The 13,533-nt window shown below is 54.8% G+C and overlaps 1 protein-coding gene across 4 annotated transcripts; it reads right to left on the reverse strand.

Annotated features, from left to right (window-relative positions):
* Positions 1-1,818: 1,818 nt before the first annotated feature.
* On the reverse strand, positions 1,819-12,635 carry DOK2 (docking protein 2). Of its 4 annotated transcripts, none has more exons than XM_041765325.1 (9): positions 12,500-12,635; positions 8,133-8,251; positions 7,516-7,631; positions 6,714-6,886; positions 6,118-6,555; positions 4,871-5,152; positions 4,529-4,616; positions 3,493-3,677; positions 1,819-2,974 (listed from the first exon to the last, which is right to left on the reverse strand). In XM_041765325.1, exons 5-9 carry the CDS (start codon positions 6,178-6,180, stop codon positions 2,354-2,356), a joined length of 1,239 nt encoding a protein of 412 aa, XP_041621259.1. In that variant the 5' UTR covers positions 6,181-6,555; positions 6,714-6,886; positions 7,516-7,631; positions 8,133-8,251; positions 12,500-12,635; the 3' UTR covers positions 1,819-2,353. The 4 variants fall into 4 exon arrangements, with proteins under 4 accessions (XP_041621259.1, XP_041621261.1, XP_041621262.1 ...); XM_041765327.1 differs by lacking the exon at positions 12,500-12,635 and adding exons at positions 9,352-9,432; positions 10,918-12,209 and having other exon boundaries at positions 6,118-6,886; XM_041765328.1 differs by having other exon boundaries at positions 3,493-3,674; positions 6,118-6,886.
* Between the last annotated feature and the right edge of the window lie 898 nt (positions 12,636-13,533).

Consider the following 13,533-nt stretch of genomic DNA (forward strand, 5'->3'; position numbering starts at 1 on the left):
CTAGGAAGCGGCGTCCGCAGGCCTCCAAGTGGGGCTTGAGCATCTGAAGCGGCAAGGTCTGACGTGCCCATTCCTCAGGTGATCCTCTGTTCCTTTAGCAAACAAGAAAGTTCCTTCCTTCACCACTGAGCCCCCACACACCTGGCAGCAGCTAAGCCCCCAGTGGCCTTTTCCATGGGCTAACACTGCCCCCTGCTGGGATGAACTGGGACATCCACCTCAAGTGCCACTAGAGGAAATTAGAAATGTGGCATCCTCGCTTAGGAGCCCCTCAACTCCTGCCCCTGGCCTGCGGAAGGGAATGACAGAAGCCCTTAGAGGCCTCGGCCTCCCTGCCTCCAGTGTATTCTGAGACTGGGATTGGAGGGTGGCAACAGGAACAGCCCGTTGGCAGACAAAAGAGGCAGGACTCCTGGAAGCCCACCTGCTGCTCCACCTCTAGCCTGCTCACCCATTGCCTCAACTTCTCTTGACAAGGGGGCAAAGGCTGGGTTTGAGATAAAACTTTGATCACAACACACCTGAGAGGCTCTATCTTATTTCCTTCCTGAGCTCTGGAGCCCCTTTCCAGCTGTTTTTAGGACTCTTCTAGCTGGATACAAGAAACCCATCTTAACCTCTACACACCAGAAACCAAGCTCACCTTCTTCCCAAAACCCGAATCTTTCCAGAAACCCTATTTCTCTGTGTTCCATACCCAATATAACTCCAAGATATGCAGGCCCCATCTTGACATCTTTTGAATCCAGTCTTTTCTGGATTTCTCCTTCCATCCCAGCCTCAAACCATCCCACCCCCAGTCCCATTTTTCCACAGGGCTGATGGGATTATTGCCCACAACACACAGCTCTTCTAGGAGTCTCTGCTCAAAAGCCTCATCTCTTTCCCTTCGAATCCCTCCTTCCACAATATGATTGGAGCCTGCCTTCCCAACTAGATGGCTGCATGTTTGCCCCACTCTGAACATGGAACTCTTTCCAGAGCACATACATACCTCCACTCACGCTCATGTTTCTGCCCACGATGCTCTCTTCACATATTCCTTCAATCTTCATCAAATTCCTTCCCACCCTTAGAGATCCACCTTCCAGATGAAGGTCTTTCTTCATATGTCCCCCAGTTAGCAGTTGTCTCCTCTGACCCCCAAGACTCTGATTTACCTCTTGTGGTACCTGCACCCACCTCGTGGAACAGGCACCTATGCCCTTGTCTCAGCCCCCTCTGAGCTGTCAGCATCTTGAAGCCAGGGTAGTCAAGAGCCTGACAGTGCTCCATGACACCGGCTGAATCGGCTGATAGCAGAAGTGCATAGACATCACGTGGCATGATATTGACACCAACTGAACGCAGGTTTTAATGAGAGGGGAGGGTACAGGGCAGAGGGACATGGGGTATTGAGGACAGATGGGGAATTACAAAGCAGGAAGGGATCTTAGAGCCTACACAGTGGACAAAGGAGGCAAGTCTTAGGAAGGCAATGGATCGATCCAAGGCCACACAGGTCTAGACCCACTTCTAGTCCATAAGAGGCTCGGGAAGTGCCAACTCTTTCCCGTCCTCCAGGACAGTTCTTCACACACATACCCTGCTTCCCCGCTATTTTCCTAGGATTGACCCCAAGCTGGAAAAAGGTTAGAGAAGCTTAAATGTCTTTCCCAAGGTGCCCTGACTTTCAGAGACCTCCCACTCTGTGGACAAATGCTTGGGACCCAGCCTAGGCCCAGAGAGGATCTTGCTGCTGGGACAGGAGGTATCCATGGTGGCCAATTGAAGCTTTCATCCCCATCCCCACCCCACAGCACTGATGCCACACATAAATATTCCAGAAATGTTTAATGCCACAGAGAAATCCAAAACCTCCAGAAAGTTACAGTCATCCTCCTGGGTGCCTGGAGCCAGGGCTGTCCCCAGGAGGCAGGAGGCGTGCATAAGCCAAGGAACCAGGGCAATCTGCTGACATCCTTCTGTCCTCTGCCCTAAATGCCAAGGTTCCTTTAGGCTGGGGAAAGAAGAGGAAGTAGAAAAGGGGTAGGAGGAGGGTGTGTCTCTTTTAGGCACTCTTCCTGTGTTAGGATGATGACTCATACGGCAGGCCCTGGGAGGGACAAGTCCTCAGACCAGACTAAGGCAGACCAAGTCCAGGGTTCCGGAAGGAACAGAGGGAAGTTCCTGGAATGCAGCAGCCAGAAGGAGTAACCAGCAGAAACTAGAAGGGAGGCCTGGTGCCTCCATCACGCTCCTTGCTCCTTCTCATAGGCCTCTGACCCCACCCCAGTGGGGACAGGCAGGCTTCAGCCCCCACAGGCTTCAGCACCCACATCTGATAAGATCCATACCTCCTCCACTTTAGGCATCACTTTGGGCCTTTCTTAAGTATGACATTGTCATATTCAGTTCCCTGCGGCCAGCCAGAGGCAGAGAAGTCCTGCCCCGCTGAGTAGACGTGCTGGCTGCCGCTGGGGTCCCTGTCAGCTGCGGCCTGCCTCCTCCAGGCCTCACCCTGGGGCTCCTGTGGGCAGTCATACAGGGACAGGGCAGCCAATCCCTCAGGCTCATCGTATATGTGGTCAGGTCGTGGGGGTGGGTGCTCCTCGATGCTGTCATACAGAGGGTCCGCCGGGGGCTGGGGAGGGACCGCCAGGATGCCCCGCAAGCTCTTCCCCAGGTTGCGGGCCACGGCATCAAAGGGCACTGCATATTCCCCCTCTGGGCCCCGTGGTTGGGCGGTGGACACTGGAGTGGAGGGTGACAGAGGTGGCAGTGAGTCGTGGGGCCGGGAGTAGGGGCTTTCTGGCCGGGGCAGCACCAGAGGGGCTGTGGCTGGCTGGCTTTGGGGCCCGGGAGGGGCACTGTTCTTCTGGGCAGAAATGGCTTCTTCCAGGGCCAAGAAGATCTCGTTGCCTTGCCGGGTTTCGAACTCAAAGTTGCCCTCTCCAGAGACGCAGCGCCGGCCCGCCTCGAAGGAAAAGGTTACCTGGGTGGTTGGGAGAGGGAGATGATTAGCCAGGCCGCAGGGTGGGGTCGCTTCTGCTGGACCCAGACCCCAACCGCAAACCTGTCACTTCCGACTTCCCTCCACAGGAACTGCTTCTCCTCCTTCTGGGCTCTTTCCTCAACAAGCAAAGCCCTCACCCTTCCTTCTCCCTCCCTCCATCCAAGCACAGAGCTTGGTACCTAGTCAACCTCAGTAATACCAGCCACCATTTACGCCTCTGACCTGTCCACCTCTTGCTGTTCTCCTGTCCCTCTACCCCCTCCCACCCCCTCAGTATCCCTGATGCCCCCCCTATTCCTGACCCCTCCCCCACACACCTCCACCCCACACCTTCTCTCTCCTTCCCCTGGCTCTTAGCCTTCTGCTGGCTTTTATCCCTGTCTTTCCTTCCTCATCCCATTCTCTCCTCTTTTGAGGGCCCCTTCGCCCTCTCCCTGACCAGCTCTTCCTCACAGCTCTTCTCTCCTTCAGCCTGCCCTGCGGCGGCCCTTGCTCACCTTGTCCCGCCCAAAGCGCCTCAGGAACCTGTAGGGCCACTCGTAGAGCTGGGTGCCCCGCTCAGGGCCACTCCACAGCTCCAGGGCACTCTCTCCAGCCCGGAGGATATAGGATCCCCGGAGCCGGCACCTCTCGCTGGCTTCTGTGGGTCTCATGGTCACGGCAAACTCCTTGCGGGGGGCTACTGTTAAGGGTGGGGAGGGGGAGAAGGTGGTAAATGGGAAACAGCTGACCTGCCTCGACTCTGCCCTGTTCTAGATGAGGGTGCCAGAGGCCTCCAGGAAAAGCGTTAGCCATGTGCCCGTGACCCCACAGCCTGGGGCTGAGCTGCCCTAGGACAGGTCACACTCCCCAAAAGCCAGATCCCTCCACCCCCTACCCTAGCGGCATGATGCCCTAGCCACATGCACCCCGACATCATGCCCACATCCTTCCTGCCCCTTGCCAGAGCCACAGCTTCGTCCCCTCCATCTAATCTCCTGTCCCCACCCAGCCACCTCCCAAGTCCTGTCACAGCTGCAGGTGTGGCCGTCCCAGCCCTCCCTGCTCTCAGCCTACCCACCCACGGCTGATGCCCCCCAGTGCCCTCTGTGAGGCGGAGCTGGAATGTCACCCCTGTCCACCTGCTCCCCCACACACACCCAGCCCGGTGGGCGAGACATCACAAACCGGGACTGTCTCATCAGCAGAAAGCTCCCTTGCCACAGGACACCTTAAAACCCCAGAAATAAAACCATTCTCAGACAGAGAAGGCCAGAGGGTTCACTGGGTGCTCCTCTGCTGACCCCGACCCCCCCACCTCCAGCCTCGCCCTCTCCCCGCAGCGGGGCCCAGGGGACAGGGCCTGAACCACGGCTGAAGGCCTGACACTCGGAGCAGGCCAGGCTCCCCCAGCTCGGCCTCCCGGAAGCGATGCAGAGAGGCTGATAAGGGGGCTGGCCAGGGCTGGGGGCAACCACAGGGCAGGAAGAGTCAGCCGCGGCTGAGGCCCCAGCCCCTCCCGGCACAGCCTCCCGAGAAGAGGCAGCCCCTCACCTGCGGTCGTGCTGCTGTACAGTTCATTTTCCTCCATGTGGGGCCGGCTGCCCTTCCCCGCTGGCCCCGGCAGCTCCTTCCTCTGGCCCTGAGGAAGAGGCCAGGGTCTCAAGACCGCCACCAATGCCCCCACCAATGCCCAGCCCACGGCCGGCCCAGGCCTCCCTCCCGAGCACGCTCAGCCTGCTGTCTCTGCATTCTGCACTGGGGCTCCCCCGCCTGCCCCCCCCAAGCAACTGCCCCCAGCATCCTGACCTTGGCTCTTATCACACCTGTCTGCAAGTACAGACTGCCCCCCCATGCCATGCCCCCTCCTCTCCGCCCCCCCCGGGGGGCGCTCACAGAGAAGGCCAAGAGGCAGATGGCCTGGATCCAGTCGCTGCGCTCGGCAGCAGGGGCCGCCAGCAGGTACGGACGCTCCTTGGTCTCCAGGAGGAAGGCGCTGGTGTCCCGGGGGCTGCTGGCCTCCCCGCCGGCCTCGGTCACGCGTAGGCAGTCACTGAGGCGGATCACCTTCCTGGCGGCCTCTCCCCGTCGCGGCTTCTCCGAGGCCTCCTGGAGCTCCAGCCGGGCCAAGGCGCAGTCTGACTCTCCATACAGCATAGCCCCGAAACGGCGCCATTTCTGAATCCAGATGCGTGGCAGGTGGGGTGCCCAGAGGGAGCCACCCGGAAAGGGACAGACGGTGACCAAAGGGGGAAGAGGAGGAACCACGGGGGAGGCCGTGGGGTGGCACTCGGACGAGGAGAGTGGCAAAGATCACAGGAGAGCCAAGGGAGTCCGAGAGAATAACAGGGACCTTAGCGACTAGAAAGCATTGCAGGTCTGCCACCCACAACCAAGGAAGAGGCAGTGACAGCAGGTAGAGTGCAGAAGGCAGGAGGGCACAATAGTGAGCCCCCCAGAGGCAGAATGCAAGGCAGGCCCAGCCCAGGTCCCTGAAACCCAGAGGAGGATTGAGAGGGTGGCACCAGGGCCACCCTCACTCTGCGCGAGGTCCTACAGGAAGCCCCAGGCCAGGAACTTCAGCCCACCCTCTTGAGCCTTCCTACTTCATCCCTTGGCAGGTTGGGTCATGAGAGAGACAGAGAAGCCCTGGCGTGGCTCAGCTGAGGGAAAGAGGACTTCCTCAACCAAGGAAGGAAAAGGAAGCTGGCCACAGAGACCCTCGCTCCAGCTTACCACCGGCCAAACTCACCCCACTGGAGCAAGAAAGGGACACGGGAACCTCTACTGCAATCCCAAATTATCTCCCCCGCTGCTCCTCCCCTTCCCTTCCCAAGCACCCCCTTGAGAAGTTACCGGAGAGCCAAAGAGGCAAGAAATGGAGTCACAGAACCTCCTTTACACCCTCCCCACTGGCCCAACAGCCGTCTGCAAAGCACACACTTTGGGGCCTGGTTGGGGAAGCGAGCGGCTGCTAAGGAAAGACCCCTCCGAAGATTGGGCCCTGGGTGGAACGTGGTGGGTGGCACAGTGCTCACCTTCCCATGAGGGTTTTGAAACATTCAGGGGCTCCTCCTCCTCCCCAGGAATTTCTAGCAGCACCCCAGGCCCTCCGCCCAGTTCCAGCACAGTCTCACCCTTACCTTTCCAAAAGTCTGCTGCTGTAGAAGGTACAGGAAGCCCTGTTTCACTGCCACTTCTTCCATCCTCCCACCATGCCGGCACCCCAGCCCTACAGCTCTCTCCTACTCCCGCCCTCTTTCTCTCCTCCCTGCCGTGTTCCCCCTTCTCTCAAGTGCATTTCCTCTCAGCCTAGACTTTTCGCACTGTTCTGTTCTCGTCTGCTCGTCTGCTCGATGACGACAAACCGATAGGCCCTGTGGTTTCTTGCTCTGTGTGGTTTGTGTGTGTGTGTGTGTGTTTGACGAATGAATTTCATGCACAAGCTTCCTGCATTTTCATTGAGTAAGATAATTTCCGAAAAGCCAATTTTCAGTTTTTCACCTAACAACAGCACAGGTGCAGAAGCTGGCCAAGGAAGGGCTGACCGAGGAACGAGGAACGAACGAGGAAGGGCTGACCTGTAGCAACAAGGAGACCCAGGATGAAATTTAACAGTAAAACCAATAGCAAAATACCCTCACACTCCAGCTGCATGCTCAGCATGACACAGCTGGAAAGGAACTTAAAAATCAACCGGCCTAAGTCCCAAATGTAGAAATGAATGGACTGGGGGCACCTGAGTGGCTCCATCAGTGAAGGGTCCCACTCATGATTTCAGCTCAAGTCATGATCTCAAGGTCTTGAGATGGAGCCCTGTGATCACAGTCATCTGGCCGCACACTCAGCGGGAGCCTGCTTGGGACTCTCTCCCTCTTCCATTGCCTGTCTTCCTGCTGGCATCCTCTCTCTCTAAAATAAATAAACAAATCTTTAAAAATAAATAAATAAATAAATAAAAATGGTAGAGTGAGGCTCCAGAAGACCAGAGGGACATGTTGAAGGCCACTCAAACCAGAACCTAGGTCTCTCAGCTCAGTAAGAGCTAAGCCACACACACACACACACACACACACACACAGCATAAATGACACATCAGACAGAAGCTCATCACTTTCACACACAGCTGCAACCATGTTTCACTCTGAAGGGAGCACTCCCTGCTCCAGACAACTGCACACACACACAACAATCAATTCTTTGGGATTCTAGAAACATCCCCACACTGAAACATGCTATTTCTTGGAGCACATCCAGAGAGTTGAAGTTCACCAGAAGGTGAACTGGAAGGTTCTTCCAGTCTTTGTGAGCATTGTAAAGGCACTAGAGTTTCACCTGGACATTATCTTTTTAAGTTGCAATAGCAATCTTTTATACTAAAAAAAAAAAAATTTTAAGACTTCATAGTTGCCAAAACAAAAGTATTCCTTCATAGTTGCCAAAAGTATTCTAGTAACAAAAGTTACCAGAGCTTCCAGGCACACAACCTTACCAGCCATACTATCTATCCCTGGAAGAAGGGAATGCAAGTATGAACCCACCTATTTGTGACTGTTCTGAGGTCACAGGGCTGGTAGGGACAGGAGGAAGAACCAGGGTTCCTGATTTTTAATCCAGTGGTCTTTTTAATGCTGGCCCCTAAATGCAATCCAGACTCCTAGATGCAAGAAGATACATTGCTTTGGGGAAAATTGAAGGTCCCCAGAGAATAGTTAACTTAGAGACAGATGGTTTAGAGAACAATCTGATGGAGGCATGGTGTAGAAATGTTGGGGAACCAGAGAATTAGACAAGCACTCTTGGGGTAACCCCATAATGGGTGCTTATATAATCGGGCCATTTCCTCTACCACGGGGGTTTGTTTGCCTTGGGAAGGAGAGCAGAGCAGTGCACTGTTCAGGCCATCTGCTGTATATGCCGTGTGCTTTACCAAAACAGCTTTAAAAGATGAATGTTATGAGCTCTGGGAGGAGAGGGCTGAGTCATGTAGAGCTCACAGCACTCAGCCCTGCTGCCTGCATTTGAACAGGTTGATCCAGAGATCAAGGGAAAACCAAGGATGCTGGTGTGAGAAAAGCTCTTTAGGAAGTGGTCAGGAGTACGGACATGGGGCAAGGTCTACTCTGTCTCTCTAGTCCCTAAGGAGAGGCAATGTTACCTGGGAGCCATTTGGTCTTTTAGCCATCAGCATCTTCTTATGGAGTGAGAAGAAGAGAGCTTTTAGAGTCATCCTGAAGGCTGCCAGAGCGGTGTCTTTCCAACACTAATGTGTAGATCCTGTAAAAAAAGTGCAGATTCTGTTACGGCAGATCTGGAGTGAGACCAGAGATGCTGAAAGGAGGAAAACAGAAGCCACCGGTCCCCCTACGACTCTGATCGCCTTTCCCTAAGGCAAATCGGACACATTCCACTCAGAACCACAGGGGGGCACCCAAGCTTACTAGATTACTTGATAGCTATTTACACCTGAATGCCTGGGCCCCACAACCAACCACAAGCCACCCCTTGCCTCTGGTAGCTAGAAAAACTCTTTGGCTGTTGTCTGCAGATGGAACAGCAGGAATGTATTATAAGTGACACACATTAAAAGCCTCCCACTTTCCTTGGCAGGACTTGTGGGATCCCTGCAGTGGAAGTTCTAACTCCAGTACCTTCTGTCTGGCCACAGGCAAACCCTGTGAGTAGAGAGACCCAGGAGACATAGCTCCAAGACAGAGTAGAAGGGCAGAAAATTAGAGGCGCTTTAGGTTACCCAGGCACCAATGATGGGAAGAGAAAGCATTCTAAAGGAAAGAGTCCCAGTGATTTATACCAAGGCACAAGTGGGTTCTGGAGTGCTCTTTGGTTTCTCTTTGCTTTTATTGGAAAGGAAAGGACACACCACACCCCATCTGTGCTTCAATATAAGCCAGGGGATCCTTTCATTTACACTGGTTTCTCTCAACAGGAGTTAGGAACCATGCAGGTCAGAGAACACAGCTCCAAGAGCTCTGCAACTTTTTGTTATTATTCTCACCACTGATTAGCAACTAAATCCTTAACACAAAAGGATTTATGAGCTTGTCTTTGGGGATAAAAAAGAACGGAGCAGAGACTGTGTCTGATTCCTTGGGCAGGCTTAGAGATTAGGTGACCGCCCTAAGTGACAGACAGGTGGGACAGTTACCCCAGTAACTGAGGGCTGGGCACACAACAGGAAAGAAGATATACAATGGGCATGGAGCTTGCGTGGGCCTGGGGAGGATGGAGAACTGAGGAAAGAGATACATGACCTGGGGTCATAAAAGATCCTCCTCTGCTTCCCCTCAACCCAGTGGTTCCTGACTGTGGAGGAGGGAGCACAACACCAGTCTCCCAAGTTTTCTTCTTAATCTCACCCTTTCTCCAATAAGTATTTTTACTTCTCCCAGTACTAGGAAGGGGAGACCCCATGCTGGAAACTCTCTGAAAAGAAGGGCCTATAATAGAATATAATAATTATGTTACTTCACGTTGACACAACACTTCAAATGTTTTATGTTCTCATATGAACCCACACACACCATAGAATGAGACAGAGACATAAATAAGTTAATTAACTCAGAAATTATTTATCGAGGGATGCCTGGGTGGCTCAGCAGTTTAGCCCGGGATCGAGTCCCACATCGGCTCCCTTCGAGGAGCCAGCTTCTCACTCTGCCTCTCTCTCTCTCTGTCTCTCATGAATAAATAAGTAAAATCTTTTTTAAAAAATATTTATTGAGCACCTACTCTGTACAGGCGTACGAGGTACAAGGCATAAACAAGACAGAAGGTGGTTCCTTTCTAATTGGAGACCCTGACAATGAAACGAGTATGCAAGTAAATAGCTCTGGACAGTGAACAATGCTATAAGTATGACAGGGATGGGGTCAGAGGACAACTCTCATAGAATGGTGAGAAAAGCCACTGAGGAGATAACAACAGCACTAAGAAGTCAATGACAGCAGGGAACTAGCTACTTAACGATCTGGAAAACCATACCGGGCAGAAGCGACACCAAATGCAAAGACCCTGAGAAAGAATCACCGTAAATGTGAGGAGCTGCAAGAAAGCCAGAACGAACAGAACATTGTTAGCAAGAGATAAGGTAAGATTACATGGCTTCTCGGGCCACACCAAAGATTGGGAATGTATTTTAAATGCAACAGAAGGCCACTTAAGGATTTTTATGCAAGGGTGTAATGATCTAATTTATGATTTTAAAATAATGTTCTGCAGCTGTATGGAAAACAGATTATCACAGGGCAAGGCAGGAAGCAGGGAAACTACTTAGGAATCTATTACCAGACCTCAAGAAAAATGTGATGTAGCTTGGACCAGGGTGTTAGCAGTAGAAATGAAGAGAAGCGGCCGGATTTGGGAACGTATTAAATATAAATTAAATGGGACTTGCAAGTGGATTGGATGTGAAGGACTGTTGAGATGCTAGGAATCAAGGTAATGCCTGGGTTTTTAGCTGAGCAACTGGGTAAAGAGTGGTACCATTTACTGATGAAGAGAGGATAGAGTACCAAGCGTGGGGAGCTGGATTGGTTGGGGAGTAAATGGGGGCCTAGACCACAGACAGCTGTCACTCCCACCCAATCAGGCAAGTAAGGAATTGGAAGATTGCCACTGCAATTGTGACTCCAAGAATATACCACTGCAGCTGCAATGCCAAGGTCGGGAAGCCCCTGACTCACCATCCCCACTCAATACAATCAGGGAGCTTATGATTGGACACTAGGAAAACAAAACACAGCACAGCACAACACAACACGACATCCCAGGGGTTAGGCTTGCCAGAAGCAACAGTCAAAAGCTTCTGCCTCACTTCTGCCTCCAAAAATCTTCCCTCAGTGAATCTAATTGGCAGAGGCGATCTTGCATAGGGAACCCTAGCTGCAAGGAAGTCTGGGTAATGTAGTTTTTAGGCGTCCTACCTCTGCAAATCAGAACGATTGCACTAGGAGGACCCAGGTTGAAATGAATGCTGAGCACCAGGCCTCTCTGTCCACAACAGGAAGTGATTCACTACCACCTTCATTTCCATTGCAGGTGGTAGCCCACAGTCGGTGTAAACTTCAAACGACCAATAGTCTCAGGATCCAGAGAAGATTTAATCTGGGGGCCTTGACTGGAAGCAAGAGTGAGATCCAGTGGAACACAGAAACCAGCATTATCTAACACTGATAATTCCCAGTGGCAAAGATTGGAATCGGCCTCAGCGGGAAAGAGACTGACCTGATCTGACCCAGAAGGTTGGCCCTCCCAGTCAGACTGAGCCCAGGGGTCCTAAACACCCTTTATCTCACCCTACGGCCACCGCCACCACCTCTTCCCAGCATCTGACCCCTCTCAGGAGGCAGCCTAGAGGACTGGTTAAGATAATAATCTACTTGCGAACATTGCAACTGTGCCTTCTGCGTGTTTCCATTGTCACCACTATTTGGCGGCAATTAGCATGAACGTTTCTGGAGGAGCAAAAGGACAGAGGTGAAAAGAGGGGAGATCACTATCCGGGTCCGAGGGCAATGGCCCTGATCCCCTGCAGCAGAAAACTAGAAAGACAAACATAAATTCGGTCGACGTCGAATTGGAAATTCATTGGAAAGTGAATAATAATGCAGACATCCTAAGTGTGGGGTGGGGGGGGGGCACACGGGCGGAGGGCGCAGCGAAGACCCGTCGGGGTGGGATGGGACAGCATTTGCACGGTCGGGGTGCGGAGGCGGGCATCCAGGGGCAGGTCGAAAGGACACTCGGGGAGACAGGCGTCCACCAGGCGCTGGGATCCGGGCGGGGACAGGTCCCGGCCCCTCTCCCGGAGCCGCCGCCAAGCCGGCCCGCCGCAGGCAGCCCCAAGTCCCGCTCCAGCGCCCGCCCGCGCGCCCGCCCGCCGCAGCCGGCGCGGCCCCTTTAAAAACCATGTAAACAAAGCTTTGTTCCCCCGGCGCCCCTCCCTCGCGCTCCCCCGGCCCGCTCCCTCTTCCCACCCCCCGCGTCTCCGGGCCGCTGACGTTGCCCGCGCCTTTACGCCGTCCCAGCGGCGCTGCGCATTCTCCAACCGCGGCCGCGGCCGCCGGGGCCTGCGCAGCCGAGCAGCGCTACGCCGCGAGCGTAGCGCGACGAGCCCCCAGCGCGCAGGCGCAGCGGCGACGGCGGCGGCGGCGGCAGCGGCCCCGGCCGAGGTGCGCGCTGGGGGGGAGGGGGGGCCGGAGAGGAGCATGAATGGAGCAAAATGGCGGATCATGTGCAGGTGAGAGGAGCCGCGGGGGGGAGGCGGCGGCCGCGGAGAGTGGGGGAGTGGGGGGCGCCCGCGGCCCAGAGGGCTCGAGCCGGCTCGGGGCTCGCCAGGCCCGCGCCGCCACCACTCGGGGCTCCGGAGCCGCCGCCCGTCCCGGAGCCCCGGGGCCTTTCCCGCCTCCCGGGCCGGGGGCCTCCTCCATCCCCTCCCACCGGGTCCCACGCCTCTCGCGCGGGGCCGGAGCTGCGGGAATCCGTGCCCCGGCGCGCACTGCTTACACGGCTTATCGGTCACTGTCCGCCCGCTGGAAGGAGGCCTTCCGCGAGTCCTCCTGCCCCCGAGACGGGGGAGGGAGGGGGCCCCTCGCCGGCTCTGCCCCGAGGGGTCTGCCCCGTTACCCTCGCCAGCTCCGGCGAGCACCAGGAGGGAAAGCTCACACTGGGGAACCTCGCTCTCCCGAGTAGTTCCCGCCGCCTGCCTCTTCACGGCCCCGAATACAAGAGACGACCCCCGCCCCCACCTGGCCTCCTCCCCCGCACCCCCCTCCGCGGATGCGCCCTTCACTCCCACACTCCGGATCGCACGGCCCTGGGGCCGAGCTCCCCAGTCCTCCAAAATGGGTGCTCGGGCCTGGGCCCGCCCTCCCTCCTGTCCCCCTATCCACAGTGAGGGAGTTGAGTGCCCGCACCTCCTCTGAAACGCGGGGTGGAGGGGGGTGTGTCTGGAATGAGCGATTCGGTGTGGGTGCACACGTTGCCGTGGAGGGTCTCCACGAGGGTCTCCACGGGGCGCAGGACCTGCCCTAGCCGTGCCTTGGGCCCAAGCCACTTTTCTTCAAAGACATGGCACAGGCCCTAGGAAGGGACAGCCCGCACCAAACCTGGTCGTAGCTCAAGGACTGCCAGGTTATTTCTTGCAAACTCCGTCAAGTTGTTTTCTTCTCTGTGCTCTAGACGTGATTGAGATTATATATATTATATATATGTTTGGTTTTTTTTTTTTTTTTTTTTTTTTTTTTTTTTTTTTTTTTTTTTTTTTTTTTTTTTTTTTTTAATTTTTATTTATTTATGATAGTCACAGAGAGAGAGAGAGAGGCAGAGACACAGGCGGAGGGAGAAGCAGGCTCCATGCACCGGGAGCCTGATGTGGGATTCGATCCCGGGTCTCCAGGATCGCGCCCTGGGCCAAAGGCAGGCGCCAAACCGCTGCGCCACCCAGGGATCCCATGTTTGGTTTTTTTTAATGACAGTTATTGATACAAACGTGTTGTCAGAATTCTTCAGATTTTTTTTCTAGGTAACTGCACAGATTT

This window comes from Vulpes lagopus, chromosome 8 (assembly GCF_018345385.1).
Source record: "Vulpes lagopus strain Blue_001 chromosome 8, ASM1834538v1, whole genome shotgun sequence".
Taxonomy (NCBI): domain Eukaryota; kingdom Metazoa; phylum Chordata; class Mammalia; order Carnivora; family Canidae; genus Vulpes; species Vulpes lagopus.